The sequence below is a fragment of the Typopeltis vanoorti genome, chromosome 26 (assembly GCF_054136105.1).
Source record: "Typopeltis vanoorti isolate ZY-2024b chromosome 26, IOZ_Tvanoo_1.0, whole genome shotgun sequence".
Taxonomy (NCBI): Eukaryota; Metazoa; Arthropoda; class Arachnida; order Uropygi; family Thelyphonidae; genus Typopeltis; species Typopeltis vanoorti.
The window spans coordinates 29,282,588-29,305,590 of NC_143574.1; the positions used below are offsets into that span (position 1 = coordinate 29,282,588).

General features: G+C 33.3%; 1 protein-coding gene across 2 annotated transcripts in view; it reads left to right on the forward strand.

Moving 5' to 3' along the window:
- The window catches only part of LOC150092449 (uncharacterized), a 161,568-nt gene that overhangs the window by 103,954 nt on the left and 34,611 nt on the right, over nt 1-23,003 (forward strand). For both annotated transcript variants that reach the window (XM_090415003.1, XM_090415004.1), the window contains exons 9-10: nt 5,724-5,897; nt 7,377-7,439. In XM_090415003.1, coding sequence (XP_090271129.1) covers nt 5,724-5,897; nt 7,377-7,439 — 237 coding nt within the window. The remainder of the gene's footprint in view (nt 1-5,723; nt 5,898-7,376; nt 7,440-23,003) is intronic.

Consider the following 23,003-nt stretch of genomic DNA (forward strand, 5'->3'; position numbering starts at 1 on the left):
AAATGTTTAAAAGTTATGAAATATTACTTTATGGCAATGATGACAGAGTAGCTGTTGTCGGAAGAAGTACTGCAGGTTGAGATTTTAATGACTGTTCGTTTTATTAATTAAATAAAGCTGCTATCTCCTGGTTGGAAATAAAACTTCTTGAATAAATTTATTGGTGGCTGTCCGTGATCAAATAACTTGACAGTGAATGAGTTGATGTTTTAAAATGAAAATAATATATATAAATTATGCAAATAATAATATATTTTGAATGCAATTATGACTAAAAATTCGCTTGCCACTTGTCTCTGACTCGCCATTGGCGAGTGGATTTCTGGAAGCCTGGTTATTCCCATTTTAACAGGTTATAAACATATAGTACATACATTATGCTGCAGACTAAGGATTTTTATATTTTATTTATTATTATCATGATCATTGAATTCCTGAATGACCCTCAAGTGGTGTATAGGATACTATGATAGTACTGCATGAAGAATTTACATTATTACTAACTTCTGTGGACAATTTTCCTCTAAATTAGTCTTATCTGTCAGGATCTCCAATATTGTCAGATCTTATATTTTGTCTTCTAAGACACTTCTAACTGCATCAATTATCCTAAATCTTGGTCTTCCTCTTTTTTTTTCTTTTTTTCCCCCCTGCTACAAATATCTGTTTCATTAACCTTTCCTCTCCTATTCCATGACCATACCACCTGATATTAGCTTTGCCCACACATTTGGAATGCTTATTAGAATTTATTAATATGATTCTGCCATTGGCCCTATCTTCCCTAATTTTTTTTTTTTTTTTTTTTCAGAATTCTGTGGTCTTCAGTTTTCATTTATTTTATTTTATACTTTATATCTTTATTTATTATTATATTTTACATATAATATTTAGAAATCCTGTTCTAGAGACTAAATATGGAATTTTCAAGCTACTTCTAGCCTCTGGTAGGCAGGACAGTGGTCTCACACTGGGTGATGAAATTGATTGTCTTCCTAAAGACAAACAACATGGTGCACCTAAAACCTGTGGTCTGTTGTTGGAGATCAGGTAGACTAACCATTCAGCCAAACAGGCAACAAAATAGGGAAGAGTTATTAATAATAGCAAGTACAGTCATACTTAGTACTCAAGTATGCTTACAGTCATCTTTTCTGGATCCTTCAGTAAGGAAATTCCTATGTAAATATCACATTTAGTTTTATTTCCCAATTTTTTATAAATTGGTATGATGAGATCTTGTGACCAAGCTTTCTGGATTACGTGTGTAGCCTTGCATAATACAACCATATTTTTTTCATTTCAGTTCAAATATCATCTTTCCACATTTCAAGTTTCTAATGGCTTTTTGCTTTTTCCAATTATGCATATGTATTCTGATGACCCTTCTGGATATTTTTCTACTGCTTTGTCATTTCATTTCATTTAAAGGTTTTTCAAAGTAATTACTTCAGACATCCTGTTTATCCTGATCATCAGCTTTATATCACCTTTATCATATTTGATTCTTTTTTGTAGCACTCATTCATCTATTTCTAAACTTTCTTAGTACAGGTATCCCTCAATTAATGCGGTTAATTAATCCCTCAATGTTACCGCGTTAATCAAAGCTTATAATCAATGGTAAAAATTATAATTCGTCCATGATCAATTACTGTATTAATAATTCGTTTTATGTGGTACTCTTTTAGGAAAGATAAAAAAATAAATGCAAAGTAAATGTTTAATAAATGCTTGTACCTACATTATTTACTGCAATTTTTTTATCAAAAGAAGTTATCAAGAGTCGTTTGAGCAGTTTTAGTTTTTTTTTCTTATTGGCATAAATTCTACGATAAGCAAAATGACTCTCCATACTTCGGCAGACAAGCAATAAAACATAAAGGAAAAAGCACTGCAAATATAATACATGATGGTACAAATTAAGTGGATATTGAATCCAACATTATTTCAAAGCCGAATAGAGAAACTAAAAGTTTTGGCGGATGCAAGCATAAATAACCTTATGGGCAACTCGTAGTAAAGGTGGAGTAAGCTCCTGATCACTTTCCTTAGTATTTTCCATAAATGTAAAGCACATCTCCTAGAGGACATATATGATAAATAAGTATTTGGCTCTCTATTGTAATACATGGTTTATTTATTTTCAGTTACAATCTAAAAATTATTGAAGAATAAAAAAATATATATATATATACTGACATCGGAGGTCGTGGTATCTCTCAGATACAGTTTACTGTCAAATATCACAAACCTTTACATAACATGTTAAACCAAACTGACAGCAAAAAACAGTATGGAATATCAAACATGTGAATGCACAGCTACTCATGATCTCCAAGCTATACAATGAATTGTGTAAGAATATTTATATTAAATTAAACATTTTGCATGTATCTGTCAGATCAGCTGCAAGCTCCGCAGGGTTAAAGGCTCGTTGATCAAAACTCTTGCTGTGTATATCAAGGGATTGCCGCGATAATCAAATCCGCGTTAAGCAAATCGCGCTAAGCAAAGGATACCTGTATTATTCAAGACATTTTGCTACTAAATGATATTAAATGATTTTGATCATTTAATATCCTTTCCAAAATCTTTCCATGATTACTAAAAAAAAAAAAAAAGAGCCATATGGCTTCATTTCAGCGATGTAAAATTACATAGGCAAAGTGGATATTAGATCCAACTTTATTTCAAAGCTGAATGTTTGTAGAAGCTATAAAAGTTTCATAAAATTGACCGAGAGCTTAAGAGAATATAATCCTTGTAATATAAGGATTATATGTAATATTATAATAGTATCAGAGTTGTCTTATCTTGCACTACTTAAAAGAGCACTGCCCAAGCATCCATATATTTGCCTTTTATTGGTGCATTTTTTTAAGGTTTCATTGGCCTGACAGCTATTTCAAACTGGTTGTTCTCTTCAAAGACCAGGCAGAAATCTTAAGGAGCAAAAACTCTCATTCAGTACTAAGGAAATCAAATGTCAGAGAAATTTTTACACACTTACCAAGTGAACTCTTGGTAGGTGTGTAAAAATGCCGATAGCTCTTTCTTTAGTAATTATTTTTATGCACCGATGAGAGTTCACTTACAAAAAAATACATTTCTCTGACATTTGATTTCCTTAGTACTGAATGAGAGTTTTTGCTCTCTTAAGGTTTCTGCCTGGTCTCTGAAGAGAACCAACCAGTTTGAAATAGCTGTCAGGACAGTGAAACCTTTAAAAAAAAAATGCACTAATTAAAAGCAAATATATGGATGCTTAGGCAGCACTCATGTCTTTTAAATAGTTGCAAGCCAAGATAACTGAAGTGCCGAGGATTATATTCTCGTAAGCTCTCAGGTCAATTTTATGAAACTTTCATAATTTCTACAAACATTTGTCTTTGAAATAATGTTGGATCTAATATCCACTTTGCCTATGTAATCTTCCCATGATTTTAGTTTTGTTATTTGCACACATAACTTGGATTTTCTACATTTTTTCCCTATATTCTCTATGAGCACATTCTTACTTAATTGTCAGGTATTTATATGATCTGTTTTCATGGACTGCTACCAAGGAGTTCTTATTTTTTCCACTTTTCTAATTTTCTCTCAATAGACACCCTCGTGCTGTGATAAAATTTTAATAACTGATGATCATTTATATCCCTTCCAACCCTGGCTACCAAAGAAAATAAGTTGCACAATCATTCACAAATGAGTATTGACAGGCTGACTTAAAAGTTAAGTTGATTCACGTTGAAGTTTCTGAAACAAAAAATTATAAAAACTGGAATGCAGATAAATAATTTGCTAACTAAAATTAATTATTTTCAAGCCAACATTTTGCCAGCTTAAGGTAGCATTATTAGAGGTACTTTAACAATACACAGTCATAGAGTTTGAAAATGTCTTAAATCAGGGTATTTTAGCTGAAACAAACAGCTCTTTTAACAGATTGAAGATTAGCAATAACTTTCCCACTCTTTCACCCCACTCTCATTGCTAACTTATATAGAATCCTTCGAACCTTTGGCACTTAATTCAGCCCCCTCCTCAAACCCAAAGCTATTGTTGAGGTAGATAGATGTTGTCTTCGCCATTTGGCTACGTTGCCCTAAAGCTCTTTCTGATATTTTACATTTCCTTACCAATATCCATTCCCAAGTTAGTTTACTGTGGAAGAGAGAAAGAAATGGCTCTAGCCTTCTTGAGGCATTACAAGGCAAGCAGATGGGTTTCTTCACATTTTCAGTCTGCCATATGCCTACACACATAGATGGTTAACTACATGCCATTTCACATACCATCCACCCAGAAACTTGGAATTTTCAAATCTTTAACCTCCAGGGCAGAGTTAGTTTTGCTGTTGTTGTTATGACCAGCTGCACCAAAAACAACAAGCTCTATTTATATCATTCTAACAAAATGGATATAACAGAAAAACCCTCACTGAACTCCTTTAAAAGACCCCCCCCCCCTCCTCCACCAACCAGACTATACGTTTATCATATCTTTACCCAACATCAAAGGTACAATGAATAAACTGGGCTCCCTCTTCCTCCTAAAACAACATAGGATCAGAAGAGTATACAAACCGCTGAATGAAGTTTCCACCTTCCTGAGATGAATCAAGGATTGCCAGGATCCTCTTCTTCCATTGTGTCTACAGCATTTCCTGTCAGTGTGGAACTCTGTATTTCAGACATGCAGTATGGACTGGACTACCTTAGGCAAAAAAAAAAAAATTCATCCAGCAGCCAAAAAACAGACTAGTACAAGATGTCTTTGATCAAGACCATTTTACCCCATGGAAAAAAGCCAGGCCAATGATCTCTCATTTAAACTGAAATTTGTGAAGAACACAAATTTCCATTTAAATCAGAGAGATCATTCCTAGATGTGACACAAGTTCTATAGAACTCAGTTAACTGCAACAGAACTGATGATGATGTACTGCTTCATAGATTCTAGTGCACTGTCCCATCTTCCTGTCAGCATTAATAGCAGAAATTACCACAAAGAACTCCATCTCCCTCCATTCATGTGACTATACTTGTTCTCAAGGTCATTTCTTTCCCTGTCTTCGCTGTGTATTGTTAAAATGCTTCTGATAATGCTAGCTAGAGCTGGCAAAAAATCAGCTAGTAAATTATTTATTTCCATTCCAGTTTTATGCACTTTTTTTGTTACAGAAACTTGGACATGAATCATAGTAGTGGCTATGGAAATTTGAACATGGAAATACAAGATTGAAACAAGGGAGTAGATGATAGAATGAGAGTTCATCAAGAGAATATTTTTTGACTTCATTGTGGGTAGTAGAAATTTTTCTCTTTTACTGTGGTGGATATATACATTTTGTTGACACAGCATAATGGTACTTAGCTGACCAATTACCAGCCAATTCTTTTTTCATACAGCTTCCAAATTGATAAATAATAATGAGATGCCTCACAGGCAGGTAAGGAGAATTAGATATTGGGCAAGAAGTCCCAGGTGGTTCTGATTTGTTCTTTATAGGCTATGTAGTCACCTTCATATGGCCTGTAAGATATATTTCTCATCAGAATATTATTGACTTCATTGTAGTATTAGTTTCTTTCTTTTACTGTGGTGAATATATATATATATAAAATGATGAATGTAGAATATTTTGATATATATTATGTTTATGTATTTGGGGGGGGTGTATTAACAGATAAGTTTTGATTATACCAGCCATTTTGTAGGTTATCTCCTTCTATGAAGATTGGAGAAGGTGTATATGGAGAAGTATTTAGTTTTCAACATATCACTGGTAAAAAGATTGCTTTAAAGATTGTGCCTATTGAAGGAAATATTTTGGTGAATGAAGAACCACAGAAGACATTTTCAGAAATTCTTCCAGAAATAGTTATATCACAGTAAGTTTATTCTTGCATATATATATATATATATATATATATATATATATTCATACCTGTACCTTAACATATTAATTTATAGCATAACTTGATAAATTAACGTTTTGTGACTGGCAGTACATCAGCTGTCAAAAACTGTTGTGTGAATATCCTGTGCCATGGATTTATTATATCTGTTACTTTTTGAAGATCTATCAACTCATCCAGAATTGTTTCTGTTTTCATAAAAGGTTGAACAATAATAAACTGATATTTTCTTTTCTTCTTCCATTACTTATTAGACCAAATAGACTATGACTGAGTAACTTGGCTTTTATAAAGCTTTTGTGAGGATAAAGTGGTTAAACTTGGTGTCTGCCAGTTGTGCATTTTGTGTAATTGTTTGTGTATTGTTGGTCAGTTTGTCTATTGAGTTACTAGTAGATCAACTCATCACCATCAGTACATCCAATATGATCAGTTCAGCTCAGTTTGCTCTTGAAATGATCCTATCAAATACCTTCATTTTTAATATGATTCTAACACTGATGACATCTGTTCTCTCTTTATAATCTATTCACTTCCCTAATTTTCCTCAGTCATGTTTGTAGTGTGAATATGTGTTTTGCACATTTCTGCAAATAATACATACATATTTACTTGTCATTTAAAAATATTGTTATACGCAAAGTTTTGAGTAGTATTAGTTCAACTTTATTTATACAGAATCACAGGACTAACACCATCCCCACTGGCTGCTGTACACAGGTAAATCTCAAATCATAACTGTTTACAGATTTCTGTTGTCACAAGAAGATTTTGCACAATGTCAAGAACTTTAAAATCATTTGGTTACAGTCTGCCAGATAGCATTACAGGTCACCATAAGCTCTAGTTGGATTGAAATTGAACTATTTGTATATCTTTTTTAACACATCTTTTTTATGTGAATTCAACTCACAAAAGAGTTTTAGCCTATAGTATATTAGTATTAATACTATGAATGGGCTGAGAGTTAAATAATCCAAAAATCCTGCTGTGGTGACCAGATATGGAACTTTTTTACGCCACTTCAGTAAGTGTGTGTGGAGGGAGGATATGTTCTCATATTGGGCAGTGAACTTAAACTATAACTTTGCAACAAACTTGACATCTTTGCAAGTTCAGTTCGGAAGCATATCTTTTCTAAACTGGTCGTCATTACTTTCCAGTATTCAGACAGACATGAATGTTGGAAAGCATTCAGGTCAGAAATGTAGAGTTGAGTACGAAAACGATCTTTTTCTGCATTTCTCTCAAATTATTTTTGTGTATGTTTTTCTTAAAAACATGCATTGAAAAAAGAAGAAAATGTACTTCTGAAATGTTGTATGTATATTTTATATGGAACAATAATCTGTATTGTTTTCCAATTGCTTTTAGTGATATATGATATTTAACGTGATTACTGTAGCTAATGTGCTACACAGTAATATTCAGAACTTCTTTTTATATTTGTAGAGAACTAAGTTTATTAAAGTCTTCAGAATGCAACATGACTTCTAATTTTATTCATTTGGAGAGGTAAGTTTTTAACATTTTTTATTACTGGTTTGTAAAAAATGTTGACATATCGATGATATACTGCAAAACAAAATTAGTAGAATAAATGCTTTTCATGAATATTTATATAATAGGCATTCTGTCATGCAAATTCTGAGCATCCAATAGAAATTGATCTAACACTCAACAGGATCCATATTCATTGCAAATTAATCATACCTATAAAACCACAAGGTGCCACCACATCATGTCATTCCATTATTGTGTAGCCATTTCCTAGGTTAGAACTACATTATGTCTACCTCTTCCCCCCCCCCCATCTTTTTCTACCTCTCCAGTTGGAGGCAAAGTGATTATCTTGTTTATGGTCATTTCGTTTTGGTGCAACCCATTACTAGGTATATGCTAGATACCAAACAAATGAGGATGGGCTGGCAGTTTGGGTCTTAACCAACCAAATTGTACCCTCCATTGGCTTAAACCAGAAATTGATTATTATATATGATGTTACAACATCATATATAACATGATGAGATTTCATGCTAGTTGGGAAAACAGTGAAAACTCAGTTACTAGAACAAACTCCAACTCAACATCTAGTAGAAGAAGAAGAATGAACCCAACATCAAAAAAATTGAAAATAGGGACCATCAACATAAAGGAGTATCAATGGGAAAGAATTCTAACTTGCAGAAGAACTGGAAAATTACTATATGGACAAAATTGACATTACTAAGATGAAGACTAAAACAAGTGAAGTCCTACTAAATAATAAGTATCGAATGTTATATGGATCTTCATTGACCTTAAGGGTCAAAGCTGCATAACTGAGAGGAGACCTCCACATAGCCTTTAAAGGAATGCGGAGCACCGACCAGGGCTTCTGACCTAATGTCCAATCCTCACATTCTCATGGCTCACCCTGTTGGGTATATACCTGGATACTGAACGAACGAGGATGGGCTGACAATTTGGGAATTAGCCAACCAAATTGTATTCTTATTGGCTTAAATCAAAATACAAAATGGCGATACAACATGACAAAATTTCATGCCAGCTGGGGTGTCGCCCGGTTAAACAAGGTCCCTGTTGTTTTTGCTAGAGAACCAGGGTGAACAGCTAAAAGTCAGCTACTGCAACAAATCTGAAAACACACCCCAACTCAACATCACCAGAGTTAAAGATTGGTACTATCAACATAAGAAGCCTGAATGGCAAAGAAATGGAGCTAGCTGAGGAATTAGATAAGTACCAGATTGACATAATAGGGGTGACTGAAACAAAAAAGACAAAAACTGGTGAGATCTTTCTGAGCAATAAATACAAAATGTTATATTCAGGCAATGACAATCAAGGAAAAAGAAGGAGTAGCCATAGTATTCAACACTAAAAACGAGGCTAATCTTCTTGAATCGCAGGCAGTCTCAAGTAGACTGATGGGGAACTGAACAATGAGATTTATTTGTGCCTATGGTCCCACAGAAGGTTCTACTGAGGTAGAAGTGGAGGAATTTTTTGATGCTTTAGAGAAAGCAACTGACACAATGAAAAAGGAAAAGTTGGTCCTTGTTGGGGATCTAAATAACAGAGTAGGAAATGATTGTGAGACATACAAAAATATTTTGGGAAAATTTGGAGAAAAGAGCAAAGCTAATAATAATGGCAAATACCTGTTGGATTTCTGCTCAGGACATGGACTGGTTATTACTAACACCATGTTCCAACATAAAAATGTGCACAAATTCACATGGAGAGAAGAGGCAAGGAATAAGAAAAGTCTCATTGACTATGTTATTGTTGATAGTGATGTTTTTCCACTGGTGCAGGACACCAGAGTGTACAGAGGATTTGAAATTGGAAGTGATCACTATTTAGTCTTGAGCAGGATAAAATTGAATTTCATATTGAAAATAATAACATGTAAGAAAGTTTTAAAGGGAATAAAAGTTGAGCAGCTCTCAGATGTGAACTGTAGACTAAAATACACAAAGATTATTGAAGAAAAAATGAAAGAGTTTGAGAACAGGAATCAAACCTTGGAGGTTCAATGGCAAGCCTTGAAGAAAACCCTGATTGATTCAGCCAGAGAGGCATGTGGTGAGGTTGTCTGCAAGGATAAAAAAATCAGAACTCCATGGTGGACAGAAGAAGTTAAAGAGGCAGTGAAGGAAAACAAGAAAGCATATCAAAATTTCTTTGCAAATAAGTCAGCTTTACAGAGACAAATGTAAGAAAGCTAAACACTGTGTAAAACTAGCTAAACAAAAGTCATGGGAAAACTTTGGCAAGAACATAGAAATAAATATCAAAAAGGTGTCAAAATATTCTGGAGGTTATTGAAGAAGCTTAGAAATGGAGGAAAGAGTGCTGTAAAAAGAGTTAGAGATGATAAAGGTGACATGAAAACAGGAGAAAAAGATATCCTTGAAGTATGGAGTAATTACTTCAAAAAATTGATAAATTTTTACTAAATGAAACAAACGGTGATAGCACAGTGGTAAAAAACACTCAACAGCATACAGTCAGGAATACATATCCATACTTGAAGTAGAAAAAGCCATCAAAGGCTTGAAATGTGGAAAGGCAGCAGGAGTAGATGATATTCGACCAGAAATGCTGAAGTATGGTGGTATAAAAGTCTTACAGTGGCTGCACTGCATAGTTGAAAAGGCCTGGGCAGAGGGATGAATACCAGATAATTGGAGTAGAGCCCTCATAGTACCTATATATAAGAAGGGAAATAAAACTGAATGTGAGAATTACAGAGCTATTTCCCTATTGAGTGTTCCTGGTAATATTTATGCAGGTATACTTGAGAAACGGTTGAAAAGAATAGTGGAAGAAAAGCTTGGTGAAGAACAAGCTGGATTAAAGCCAAATAAAGGCTGTCAGGATCAGATCTTCACTTTACGACAAATAGTTGAGAAGTCATGGGAATATAACAAAGATCTGTATTTAAGTTTTGTCAATCTGGAAAAGACATATGACAAGGTACCAAGAGAGAGCTGTTCAATAGCTGCAGTTATATGGTGTCAATGGGGCATTATATCAAGCAATTCTTAGTCTTTATTTGAGCTGTAAGTCAGCAGTTAGAATTGAACGAAGTACAGGAAGATGGTTTAATGTTAAATCTAGTGTGAGACAAGGATGTACATTATCCCCTCTGTTATTCATTGTCTATATGGATCGCATTATGAAGGAAAGTGATATTAAACATGATATCAAAATTGGAGATGTTAATGTCAGCTCCTTGCTTTATGTGGACGATGTTATACTTCTAAATAAATCTGCTACAATTCTGCGACTAAATTGAAAAACTGTTGTAATAGGTATGGTATGAAGGTCAGCAATGAAAAGACAAAGACAATGAAAATAGGTGGAATCATTGAAAATGTCAACTGCGTTGTAAACAGAGAACCTGTGGAACAAATAAAACATTTCAGCTAATTTTTAGTGAAGATAGTAAATTAAATATGAAAATAGACATCAGAATTAACAAAGCTGGTATGGTAGGAAGTCAATTGAATAAATTCATATGGAATAAGAGAGAAATTAGTTGGAACACTAAATTAGCTGTATACAAGACAGTGTTCAAACCAGTCTTAACTTATGGATCTGAGAGCTGGGTTAGAAGTAAAACACTTGGCCAAAGACTAGAGACCACAGATATGAGAGTCCTAAGAAAGATTAGAGGCATGAACAGATGGCATCAATGGCAATATCATATTAAAAACGAGGATATTAGGAAAGAACTTGACATTGTCAGCATCCAGGAATGCATTAGCAGAGCTATTCTCAGGTGGTATGGTCATTTAAACAGAATGGGTGAGGAAAGATTAGCAAAACAAGTGTTCTCTGCCAGGTTGGCAGGAAAACAACCCAGAGTAAGACCAAGATATAGGTGGATTGATATTGTACAAAGTGCCTTAGACGATAGAAATATAAGATCTGATAATGTTGGAGTCTTGACAAGTAACAGACTGATTTGTAGGAAAATTATGGATAGGAAGTTAGTAAAGATGTAAATTTTTCATGTAGTACTATCATATCCTGTACACCTCCTTCAGGGTACATGGCAGGAATTTGATGGTGATGATGAATGTTATATTCGGGCAATAATAATGATCAAGGAAAGGAAATAGCAGTAGCATTCGACACCAAATACAAAGATAAACTTCTTGATTGAAAGCAATTTTAAGTAGAATCAAACTTCTGTATGTGGAAATGAATAGCGAAACTTATTTGTGCCTAAAGTCCCACAGAAGATTCTATTCTAAGGAAGAAGTGGCTGAAATTTTCAAATCTTGGAGCATACTGTTGACACAGAAAATGGAAAAGGTGGTTCTTGTTGGAGGTCTAATCAGCAGAGTATGAAATGAATCCATCAAGGATATAGAAAAGTTTTGGGAGAAAAGGACAAGACCAATAATAATAATAACTGCTGGATTTCTACTCAGATATAAACTAGTCACATGTTTCAACATATAGATATGCCACAAGTTCACATGGAGAGAAGACACAAGAAATAAGAAAATCCTAATTGACTGTGTTATTGTCAATAATGATATCTTCATGCTGGTTCAGGATATTAAGAATATACAGAGGATTAAAAAGTGATCAAATCGTAGTTTTAATTGAGATAATAATGCACTGAAAAAAACAATATGTAAGTAAGCTCTAAAAAAAACTTTAAAGATTAGCAGCTTTTACAGATAAACTGTAGACTCAACTATACAAATATTATTCAGGAAAAAATGTAACCGTTTGAAAACAAGAACTAAACCTTCAAGTCTCGATGGCATACTCTGAAGAAAACATTTACTGGTTCAACTAGGAAGACGTGGTGAAGTTGTTTGCAAGGATAGAAAAATAAGAACACTGTGGTGGACATGAAGTTAAAGAAGCAGTCCTGGAAAAGAAGAAAGCATACTAAAAGCTCCTGGTAAATAAGTCAGCAGATGCCCTAAAAGAATATAGAGAAAAATGTAAGAGAGCTAAGTTCTCTGTAAAGGTAGTTAAACAAAAGTCATGGGAAGACTGGTAAGAATGTAGAAGATTAATATCAGGAAGGTGGCAAAATGTTATAGAAGCTGTTGGAAAAAAAACTTAGAAATGTAGGAAAGAGTATTGTAAAAAGGAATCAAAGATGATAAAGATGATATGAAAACTGAAGATAAGGATATTCTAGATGTTTGCTATAATTACTTTGAAAAGCTGCTAAGCAAAACAATCAGTAATGGAACCCATCCATATCTCATCTCTCCAGGAGGTTGAGTCCCCTGATTAGGGCATTTAGTCATTTAAATGCAGCCAACTTGCCATTCCTCTGCTGCACCCCTGTAAGGGCAAGTATTTTATGCTAGTATTCATGTGGCATCTTTTGCCTGTTCAGAGGGATGAAAAACCTAGAGGGGAAAAAAAAAATCTCTACCTCCATATGAGGCTGCTTAACTTACCATTTTATTGAAAATATATTTATTTATTGAAAAGTTTTCTCACATTGTAGAAGAGATTTGAACTCAGATCTTTTTCAACCAAAGGGTTTGTACCAACTGAGCTATGTTGGCTCTGTAATAGAACCATTATAGAAAACATTCAAGAGAAATGTGAAGAGGAATACATATCGGTACTTGAGATAAACTATCAAGCCTGACATGTGGAGAGGCAGCTGGTAGATGATATTTGATCAGAAATGCTTAAATATGGAGGTATAAAAGTTTTGCATTGGCTACACTGCATAATTCAGAGGGTCTGTTACAGCTCATATGTAAAAAGGGAATGAAGCTGAATGTGAGAATTACAGAATTTCTCTACTAAGTGTTCCAGGTAAGATTTATGCAAGCATACTTCAGAAGAGGCTAAAAAAATTTTTTGAAGAGAAACTTGGAGTAGAACAAGCTGCATTCAGGTCAAATAGAGGTTGTCAAAATCAGATTTTCACTTTACAAGTGTAAAGAAATCTTTTTTATCTTTCAAAAATCTTTCAAGATTTCTCTACACTTTACAAGTGTAGAGAAATCTTGAGAATATATCAATGATCTGTACCTAAAATTAGTAGTTCGAAAAAAGGCATACGAGAAGGTGCCCAGATATAAGCCTATCAAAACACTAGACTTATGTGGGGTAAATAAATGGAACATTATATAGATCAATACATAGTCTATATTTTAAGTCAGAGGAATTGTAAATTGTAAGTTGAAGGAAATACAGGAAAATGGTTTAATGTGAAATCAGGTGTAAGACAAAGATGTACTCTGTCTCCACTCTTATTCATCATCTGTATGGATCACATTATGAAAGAAAGTGTCATTAACATTGATTTTAGAATCAGAGATATTAAACTTAACTCTTTGCTTTATGTAGATGATGATGTACTCCTCAACACATGTGGTGCAAATCAGCAGGATTCGTTAACTAATTTGAGTAACAGTCATAACAAATCTGTCTTGAAAATCGGAATAAAATGACTAAAATTATGAAAATAGGTTGGAACATAGAAAACTTCAACTGCATTCTCAATGGAGAACTTCTAGAACAAGTGAAATATTTCAGCTATTTAGGCACAGTGTTTTGTTTAGTGATAAATTAAAAATGGCAGTAGACAACAGAATAAGCAAAGCTGGTATGGGGAACCAGTTGAATAAATTTATATGGAATAAGAGAGAAATTACCTGAAACACTAAGTTAGCTGTACAAGACAGCATTCAAATCAGCTTTAAGTTATGGATCTGAGAGTTGAGTTAGAAATAAAGCACTTAATCAAGAACTGGAGACCACAGATATGAGAAGATATGAGAATTCTTAGAAAAATTAGGGGCCTGAGCAGATGGCATCAGTGGCAGAATCATATTAAAAATGAAGACATTAGGAAGGAACTTGACATTGTCAGTATCCAGGAATGTGTTAGCAGAGCTAATCTAAGGTGGTATGGTCACTTAAACAGAATGGGAGAGGAAATAAGCAAAATAGGTGCTTGATGCCAGAAAAAAAGATCCGGAGGAAGACCAAGGTCTAAGCAGATTGATTCAGTTAGAAGTGCCTTAGAAGAACAAAATGTTAGATACGACATTATTGGATGATGACAAGTAATAGACTAGTTAGGAGGAAAATCATTAGGAGATTAGTAGTAATGTAAATGTAATCATGTACTACCATAGTATCTGTTCACCTTTTGAGGGTAGTATGTGTCAGGAAATTGATGATCAAATTCTGTGATACTTTCGCTCTCAGATATCTTTTATCACATGATGTGTTAGGTATTTATCCCATTAACTGCATAATTGGTGTTATTAAAACAATAGAGTAAAATGGGTGAGAGCCTTCTAAATAATAAACATGCAATATATTCAGGAAATATGAATCATTGAAAAGAAGGGCCAGCTATAGCATTTAACACTAAACATGAAAGTAAACTTGACTGAGAGAAAATTTCGAATAGTGATGTGGACAAATTTCAAAATTGAAAATTGCACGGCACAATCTTATTTGTTCCTATTAATAATAGACAAGTAGGACATTCCTGGAATATTCACTGGAATGTCTCGGTGACCATTAGTCAGTAGAAAGGCCAAGTAACAATAAATAAAAACCAGTTGTTGTTTTAGATGTAAATGACAAAGGAAATTTAATCTTAGGCTTAAGGAAATGTTTTAAAAAAAAATTGGTTATAAAAGATTAAGGCTAGTGATAACTGCTGAATTTCTGTTCAGAAACAGTGTGTTTGCACGTGCGTGCATACTCAGTTATTGAGAACAAGTTTCTCAAGCTTGAGATAAATGAAAATAATTATTTCTGTTAAAGTTGGGTATATGGATTAATTTTCACAGCTGTTTTTTGAAATAAACTATACGAAACCTTAATCCACATACCAAATTTTGGTGAAAATTTAACTGCTTCCATTTATTCCAGTTTTGACAAATTGTTATTCACATTGTTCCACATAGCGCTTAATTACTTCTACAGCAGGGGATGGGCAACTTATTTTTCATAGTGGCCACAACTGTGCCAAATGAAACCAACGTTGGCCACATTTCAAATTTCATGAAATTTGTCTTAATATCTATGCTCAATGAGCATCTTAGCTCTGTCTCTAAATTTATGTCAGTAAGCCGAGATCTAGATCTAGACTTCAGGAAATCAAACATAGAAAATGTTGGCTTGCATACCCATGTAGATGGGTATGAAAAAATAAAAACCTGGATAATCATTTTGAAATTGCTATCTTTTAAATTTGGTTTAAGACTCATTTATCAGAATTGTGAGCCACATCTCTTTGATAGAACATTTTTGTTTATCTTTTATGTGATCTACATTTTGTGAGGTAAGCATCTCATCTTCAATTCCATGCTTATCCAAAACACAAAAAAATTGTAATTTCCTTACTAGAATTTGCTAAGTCAAATTGAGATTGCAAAAAATAAAATATTAATTTCAAATTTTCAATTTTTTGAAATAGATTTGATCTAGTTTCCATAGAGATCATCCTTAGCATCAGAGAAATCATAGTCATTTTCTCAAAAACTATTCAACTTTGCAAAATGTGTCAAATCATTCTTTTTGAATTGTTCTGCAATGAGATTCAGCTTTAATTGAAATTCATGAATAGGCTGTGATTTCTCACTTATTATTTTACCTCTTTCCTGTAGCTTCATATTCAAATTATTCAAGTGAGCTATCATGTCGCACAGAAAGTGCAAATCATACTGCCATGAAAATGTTTGAATTTCAGGGAAATTTTAAATCTTACTTTTTTCAACAAGATACTCTTTTATTTGTGCAAGTAAGGAAGTTAATTGTTCCAAGATTTTTGCTCTACTTAACCATCTTACATTTTAAAATCAGTAAGACATCAAAAGTGCAATCATTGCTTTTCTTCAAACTATCAATGAATGAGAGTGCTTCCACTTCAAATATAATGCACAAATTTTACAACAATGTCCATCACATTTTTCATCACTTTCAGACATCTGAACATATAAATTTTTCTAATGCAAAATGCAATGGAAAGATGACAGCTTGGACTTCATGTTTTCATTTAAATGCTGCTTCAAAAGAGAAACAAATCGTAAAAACTGGTTTCTGTCACAAATCCGTTGTGACAGAAACCAGTTTTTTTTTAGATCCAGATTAAATTTTTTTTTAAGTTCTCAAGAAAGTTTTCAAACGTGTTTTCCACATTTTGATCTTGTAATCCACAAACACCAAGCATTTCTTCCCTAATTTGAAGGTCTGAACCCAAAATATCAACTGTATAGTGTCACTAGCATCTGTTGACTGATCTAGTGCTAAGGAAAAATACAAACAGCTTTTAGTTGTTCGAGCAACTGATTTTCTGTCTTTTACTAACTCAAGCATTGTGCAGATAGTTGTTCTCCAACTTAATTGTATATTTACCTTTTGAAGAATATCATCTTTTATTTTTGAATCATAATTCTCCAGCAGTTCAATGAACGCAGTCAATATTTCTTGTACTAGTTCGGTATTGGAAAATGGTTTCTTATTGTGAGCTAGAATGCAGGCTACTTTATAGCTAGCTCATCAAATTCATCATATGTACCCTCGGGGGGGGGGGGGGATTATGAAACTACTACTACATGAAAAAGTTACACGATTACTAACTTCCGATCAACAATTTTCCTCCAAATTAATCTGTTATCTGTCAAGATTCCAATATTATTAGATTTTATATTTCTTCTTTTAAGACACTGTTTATTGTATCAATCCATCTATATCTTGGTCTTTTCCTGCCAGTTTGGCAAAGAACAATTGTTTTGCTAATCTTTCCTCTCCCATTCTGCTTAAGTCAGTGCTGTGGATTTTAATTTTTACGAGTGAAAAAATAAAATAACAATTTAAGTCTAATGCGTTATTTTAATTCTATCACTAATTGATAATCTCACTGTTGGTAATTTTATTTGGTGTTTTTACATCACTATATACCTGCGTGTTTTTCAAATATTAGATGTGTCCAAGAAGCGTTCTTACACTGTTTTGTTCCAACTCGCATACTCCGGGTGCTCACAGGGAACATGAGCACGTGATTAGTGTTGTTGGTTCAGTTATCGAGGTTGTGTCGCTGCTGCTCACCAAATTACTAGATATGCATTGTGATGCAGCCCTCGGATAAATTTTTTTTAATGCGACCCTAGGATTTCCTAAGGTTGGACAACCCCGGTTTAAGTGACCACCTGAGATTACCTCTATGCACACATTTCTCAATGCTAACAATGTCACGTTCCTTCTTAATATTCTCATTTTTAATATGATACTGCCATCGATGCCATCTATTCACTCCATTAATCTTTCTCAGAACTCTCAGAACTGTGGTCTCCAGTCTTTGATCAAGTGTTTTATTTCTAACCCAGCTCTCAGATCCATAAGTTAAAATTGGCTTGAATACTGTCTTAAAATAAGAAACTTATAAATTAGTTTCTTATTTCATATAAATTCATTCAGCTTGATTCCTACCATACTAGCTTTACTAATTCTGTTGTCTATTTCCATATTTAATTTACCATCTTCACTAAAAATTGTGTCTAAATAGCTGAAATGTTTTACTTGCTCTATAGGTTCACCACTAAAGATGCAGTTAATGTTTTCAGTGTTTTTGCCTATTTTCATTGTCTTTATCTATTTATTGTTGATTTTTATACTAAATTTATTACGCTAGTTGTTCAATTTAGTCAGGGAATCTTGCACACTTGTACTACATTTATTCAGAAGTATAACATAAAGTAAAGAGCTAAGATTAACATCACCAATTTTGATATCAGATTTAATATCACTTTCCTTCATAATGTAATCCATATAGATAATGAAATAACAGTGGAGATAATGTGCACCCTTGTCACATGCCTGATTTTACATTAAACCATCTTCTTGAACTCCCCTTCAATTCTAACTGCTGACTTACAACTTAAATAGAGACTATACATTGTTTGATATAATGTCCCCATTTACACCATATAACTGGAGCATTTTGAAGAGCTTTCCTCTTAGCACCTTGTTACATGCCTTTTCCAGATCATTGGCTTTTTCTACTTCAAGTATGGATATGTATTCCTGACTGCATGCCTGGTCAGTGTTTTTAATCACTGTGCTGTCATCACTGCTTGTTTCATTTAGCAGGTTTTCAAAGTAATTACGCCATACTTTCAAGGATATCTTTTTCTCCCATTTTCATGTCACCTTTATCATCTCTAACTCCTTTTACAGCACTCTTTCCTCCATTCCTAAGCTTCTTCAACAACCTCCAGAATATCTTACCACCTTCTTGAACTCTGTTGATGTTTAGTTGGGATTTGTTCCAGTAGCTGACTTTTCGCTGTTCATCCTGGTTCCCTGACGAAAACAAGAGCCTTATTTAAATGAGCGAGACACCCCAGCCCACATGAAATTCTCATGTTGTACCATTGTTTTGTATTGCGATACAGAACATTGCCAATAAGAATACAGTTTGGTTGGCTAAATCTCAAATTGCCAGCACATCCTTGCTCGTTCAGTATCCAAGTTGATACCTAACAGGGCACACCATGAGAAGGTGAGGATTAAACATTAGGTCAGAAGCCCAAGTCGGCTATAGCTAGCTAGCTAGCATAACTAATTCTATCAATGATAAAAATCTTTTTAGGCCTCTCTTTTGTTCATGAAGTTGTGCTTTGAGACTGCTAATTTCATTTGTTAGAAGTTTTTTCACTTGGTTATACTATAAATTAAAGATACCAAGAAATTATATACTTGGTTTAATCCTTTATTCAAGTGTAAGCAAACAAATTTTGCCCCTGCCCCTGAAGTATTTTCATTATTGGGGAAACTCGTATAAGGAAGCTAAGACTTCACATCACTTGCCTTAGTATCCCATAATGCAAACATAATGTGGAAACTGGTCTAGGTAATGACCCTTCCCATAATGCATAGCATTATACATATCCACAAGTAGATGTGCTTTGTATTATGGGATACTAAGGCAAGTGATGTGAAGTCTTAGTTTCCTTATACGAGTTGCCCCAGTCCTGAAAATACTTCAGGTGCAAACTTTGTTTGCCTAGACCTGGATAAAGGATTAAACCAAGTATATAATTTCTTGGTATCTTTAATTTAAATTTCATTTGGCTATCAGCTTGAAATTTTACATCAGATTCACTGAGAAAATTGTTAAAGTATTGCTTAGAATCGTATAGTTTTTATCAATAAAAACTTTGTTACACAAAAGATACACTGGCTTATTATTTACTTCCATCACTGCAAATAATTCACATTTTTCCAGTCATCATTCTCTTTTCAGCAGCAATGCTGGAATCAATTAAATTGTCTTTACTTTTTTTTTTTTGAGTTTTCACCATCTTCTGAATTCTTTCATTTTTGAATTACCCTATATGTTGGCATATAGGACGACCAGCATATAAGACGAGGCCTAAATTTAGATTATTTTTAGGTTTTAAGCTTATGTCAGTTGTATAAGATGACCCCCAATTTCTTCTTTCTTGTATTAATGCAATGTTAGGTATTGTTGTTATATCCGTTATTTATTTGCATAGCATAAATTTAGTATTTACGCAAATTACCCTAATTAAGTGATTAGCCCCAATTTTAATTAATTATTAATTTTGCATTTTTTTAATTTTAGGATTATTAAAATTATCATTTAATTTTGCGATCAAAGCATGAAATAAAGTAAAAGTAGAAACTGTAATAAAATCATTTAAAAAGTGTGGTATCTCTAATCTTATGGATGGTATGGAAGATGATCTGTTGTGGAACACTGATGATGAAAACGAAATCAATTCACCAGATTTGAACTGGGATCCATATGACGATCATTTAAACAATGAATCTGAAGAACTATTTTCAACAGATGATGAAGAAAATTAACATGAAAATTGAAGTTAATAATTAGTATCTGTTTTTTAAGACTTACATCTATTGTAATATTTTAAATAAATTTATGTAACAAAAATTAATCTGATTTGTTTATAAACACTGTCTATTTTCTTATATAACAATGTATTGTAACTACCTAAATGTTCATCCAAGAAATTAAGCTTCCCTTTTTTATACTCGCCATATAAGACAACCCATGATTTCGAGGGGTTTTCTGTACTATTTGAGAGTCATCCTATACACTGACATATACGGTATTCATTTATCCATAATTATGGATTTAAAATAAAATTTATTTAAACACTTAAAAGTTGCACAATACAAATATGTTTGCAAGAGTATGCAAATGGTACACAATTACCTACCTACACTTGCTGAAAAACAGCTAAGTCAGCTGCTAAAATGTGTTGAGGCATGTGAAAACAGTTTGCTTGAGGCAGTGCAGTTGTCGCATATTACAAATTTATAATCAGAAAATAGATGTTGGAAAAAGATTATTCTTAAACTTGCAAATTAAAAAAAAAGATTTTACTACTGAAAATATAAAATACATAATTTTATAATACAAATAAAGTAAAATAATCAATTTAATGTTAACTTTTTCCCAAAACACTGTTGGCCACAAGATTGCCCAACCTTGTTCTACAGATTTTAATGAGTATCCAGACCATGGCACATCTAACAAATATGAAAGTAAAGCTGTCTTTTGCTGTTTAAACATACTAATCTTATTGTTCTTAGTTAAAACATTCTAAAGGTAGTCCTTATTTTCACTGTATACCATCCTAAAATCATATGCATACTAATAAACTCATTAGTTAAATGAGTTTATATATATAATATGAAGTTTATATTAGTTCAATAATTGTCATAGGATGTCACGACAACCATTGATAAATGGACCTCAAATTCAAATCACGGATCGGATATGCATATCATTTTACTAATGACTGCTGCCTCAAACAAAATATACCAACGTTTTCTAAAAATCAAGAATGATTTGCACTGCAAATTATATTACTTGGTAAGCAGATTTATAATAATATATATAGTCTCGTTTATTTATAGAATAAAAGGAAATGTACTTTTTATTTATATAGTAATTTGTTATTGGTTGTTAAATATTTCTTGTAGATAAATTTATACATTGGTTACACATGACTTAAATTTTTCAGGAAATGACAATGTATACTAAAATATTAATTAAAAAACTTTAATCAATACCTTCCTATATTTCAGCAATGTTACATTGCCATCTTCTGGGAACATAAAACTATATGTGCATGCAGGCACTAACAACAAGCAAATGAGGGTGAAGAAGGCAACTGAAGTTTGTCCTAGAGTCCTAAAAATGCCCCCTAGCGGTCTAAATTGGATTGTCTTGGCTGTTGGGTTGATGTTCTTAGGATGCAAGCTTCCCAAATTTGGGGCAGTTTCATGCACCCTCATGCATATATCATAGTTTTATGTTCCCAAAAGATGGCAGTGTAACATTGCCGAAATACAGGAAGGTATCAATTAAAGTTTTTTAATTAATATTTTAGTATACATTGTCATTTTCTGAAAAATTTAAGCCAGTTGTTAAATATTTGGAACGTCACTGCTGTATGTACTACTTGTGGCAAACTTTGGGAAACACTATTCAGGGCAGTGTAAAGTAGTCTGTGAGTTCCAAATCCTTCTATCTTTGAATATTATTACCACACTTAAGTGACAGATGAGTTTCACTGCCTAGTCTGAGACCACCACTCTGTTTTTAAAAGGCATGAAATGGCTTTAAAAAGTATCATGTGTAATCTTCAGAGCAGTGGAACCATATCTCAACATATGTTTAAAACCTTTTGTGGATGGCATTCACATAGAAAGAAAAAAAAACTAAAAAAAATATAGATTCAGCTAGTTAATGATGTTTCCTTGATTTCTTGATGACTTTCCACTGTCTGTTACACACTTTTGTTCTGTATCACAATTTATTCATTCATTTTCTTCAGATTTTGCCACTCTGACTTAGTTTTCCACATTTTGTAGTCATAGAGGAAAATAGAGTCTTTAGGGAGTTTTTAGCTTTAATTCTTTTTCCAAGAAATAAGTTTCAAGCATTCTGTTATCCTGAACCAGTCTGAAAATATCATTTAAGACTTATTTCTTGTGTGTTTCTCCATGTGAAATTGTGCACATTTGTAGCAGCTACTTTGCCATTATTATTAACCCTGCTCTGTTCTCCAGATTTTACTAAAATATCTCTGTATGATTTATTTCCTTCCTTGCTATTTATGTCTTGTGTTACAAGAACCTGCTTTTCCTTTTTCATTATATCTTCAATCATTTCTCTACTTCCTCAATATTAAAACCTCTTGTGCAGCAGTAGGCACAACATTAGGCTACCTATCTAATTTGTCATTTTGAAATTTAAAATTAAAGCTTATCTTTGTGTTTCATCGAGTGCTGCCTCCTTTCCTTGGGCACTTGTTTTGGTTCTCTCTCTCTCTCTCAATCCCTATAATAATCTTATTTATGTTGTCAACATGATATTTTTGTAGTTCTATGCTTGTTTCAATAATTTTCCATTGATGGATATCCACACTGAATGCAGACTACTGTGGGTTAATGGAGATAATTTGAGGGTAAATAGAAGTGTGACTTTAATTCAGTCAGCTGAGCTACATATTGGCTGCAACAGTACATAGTATTGTTCTTGAAAAATTA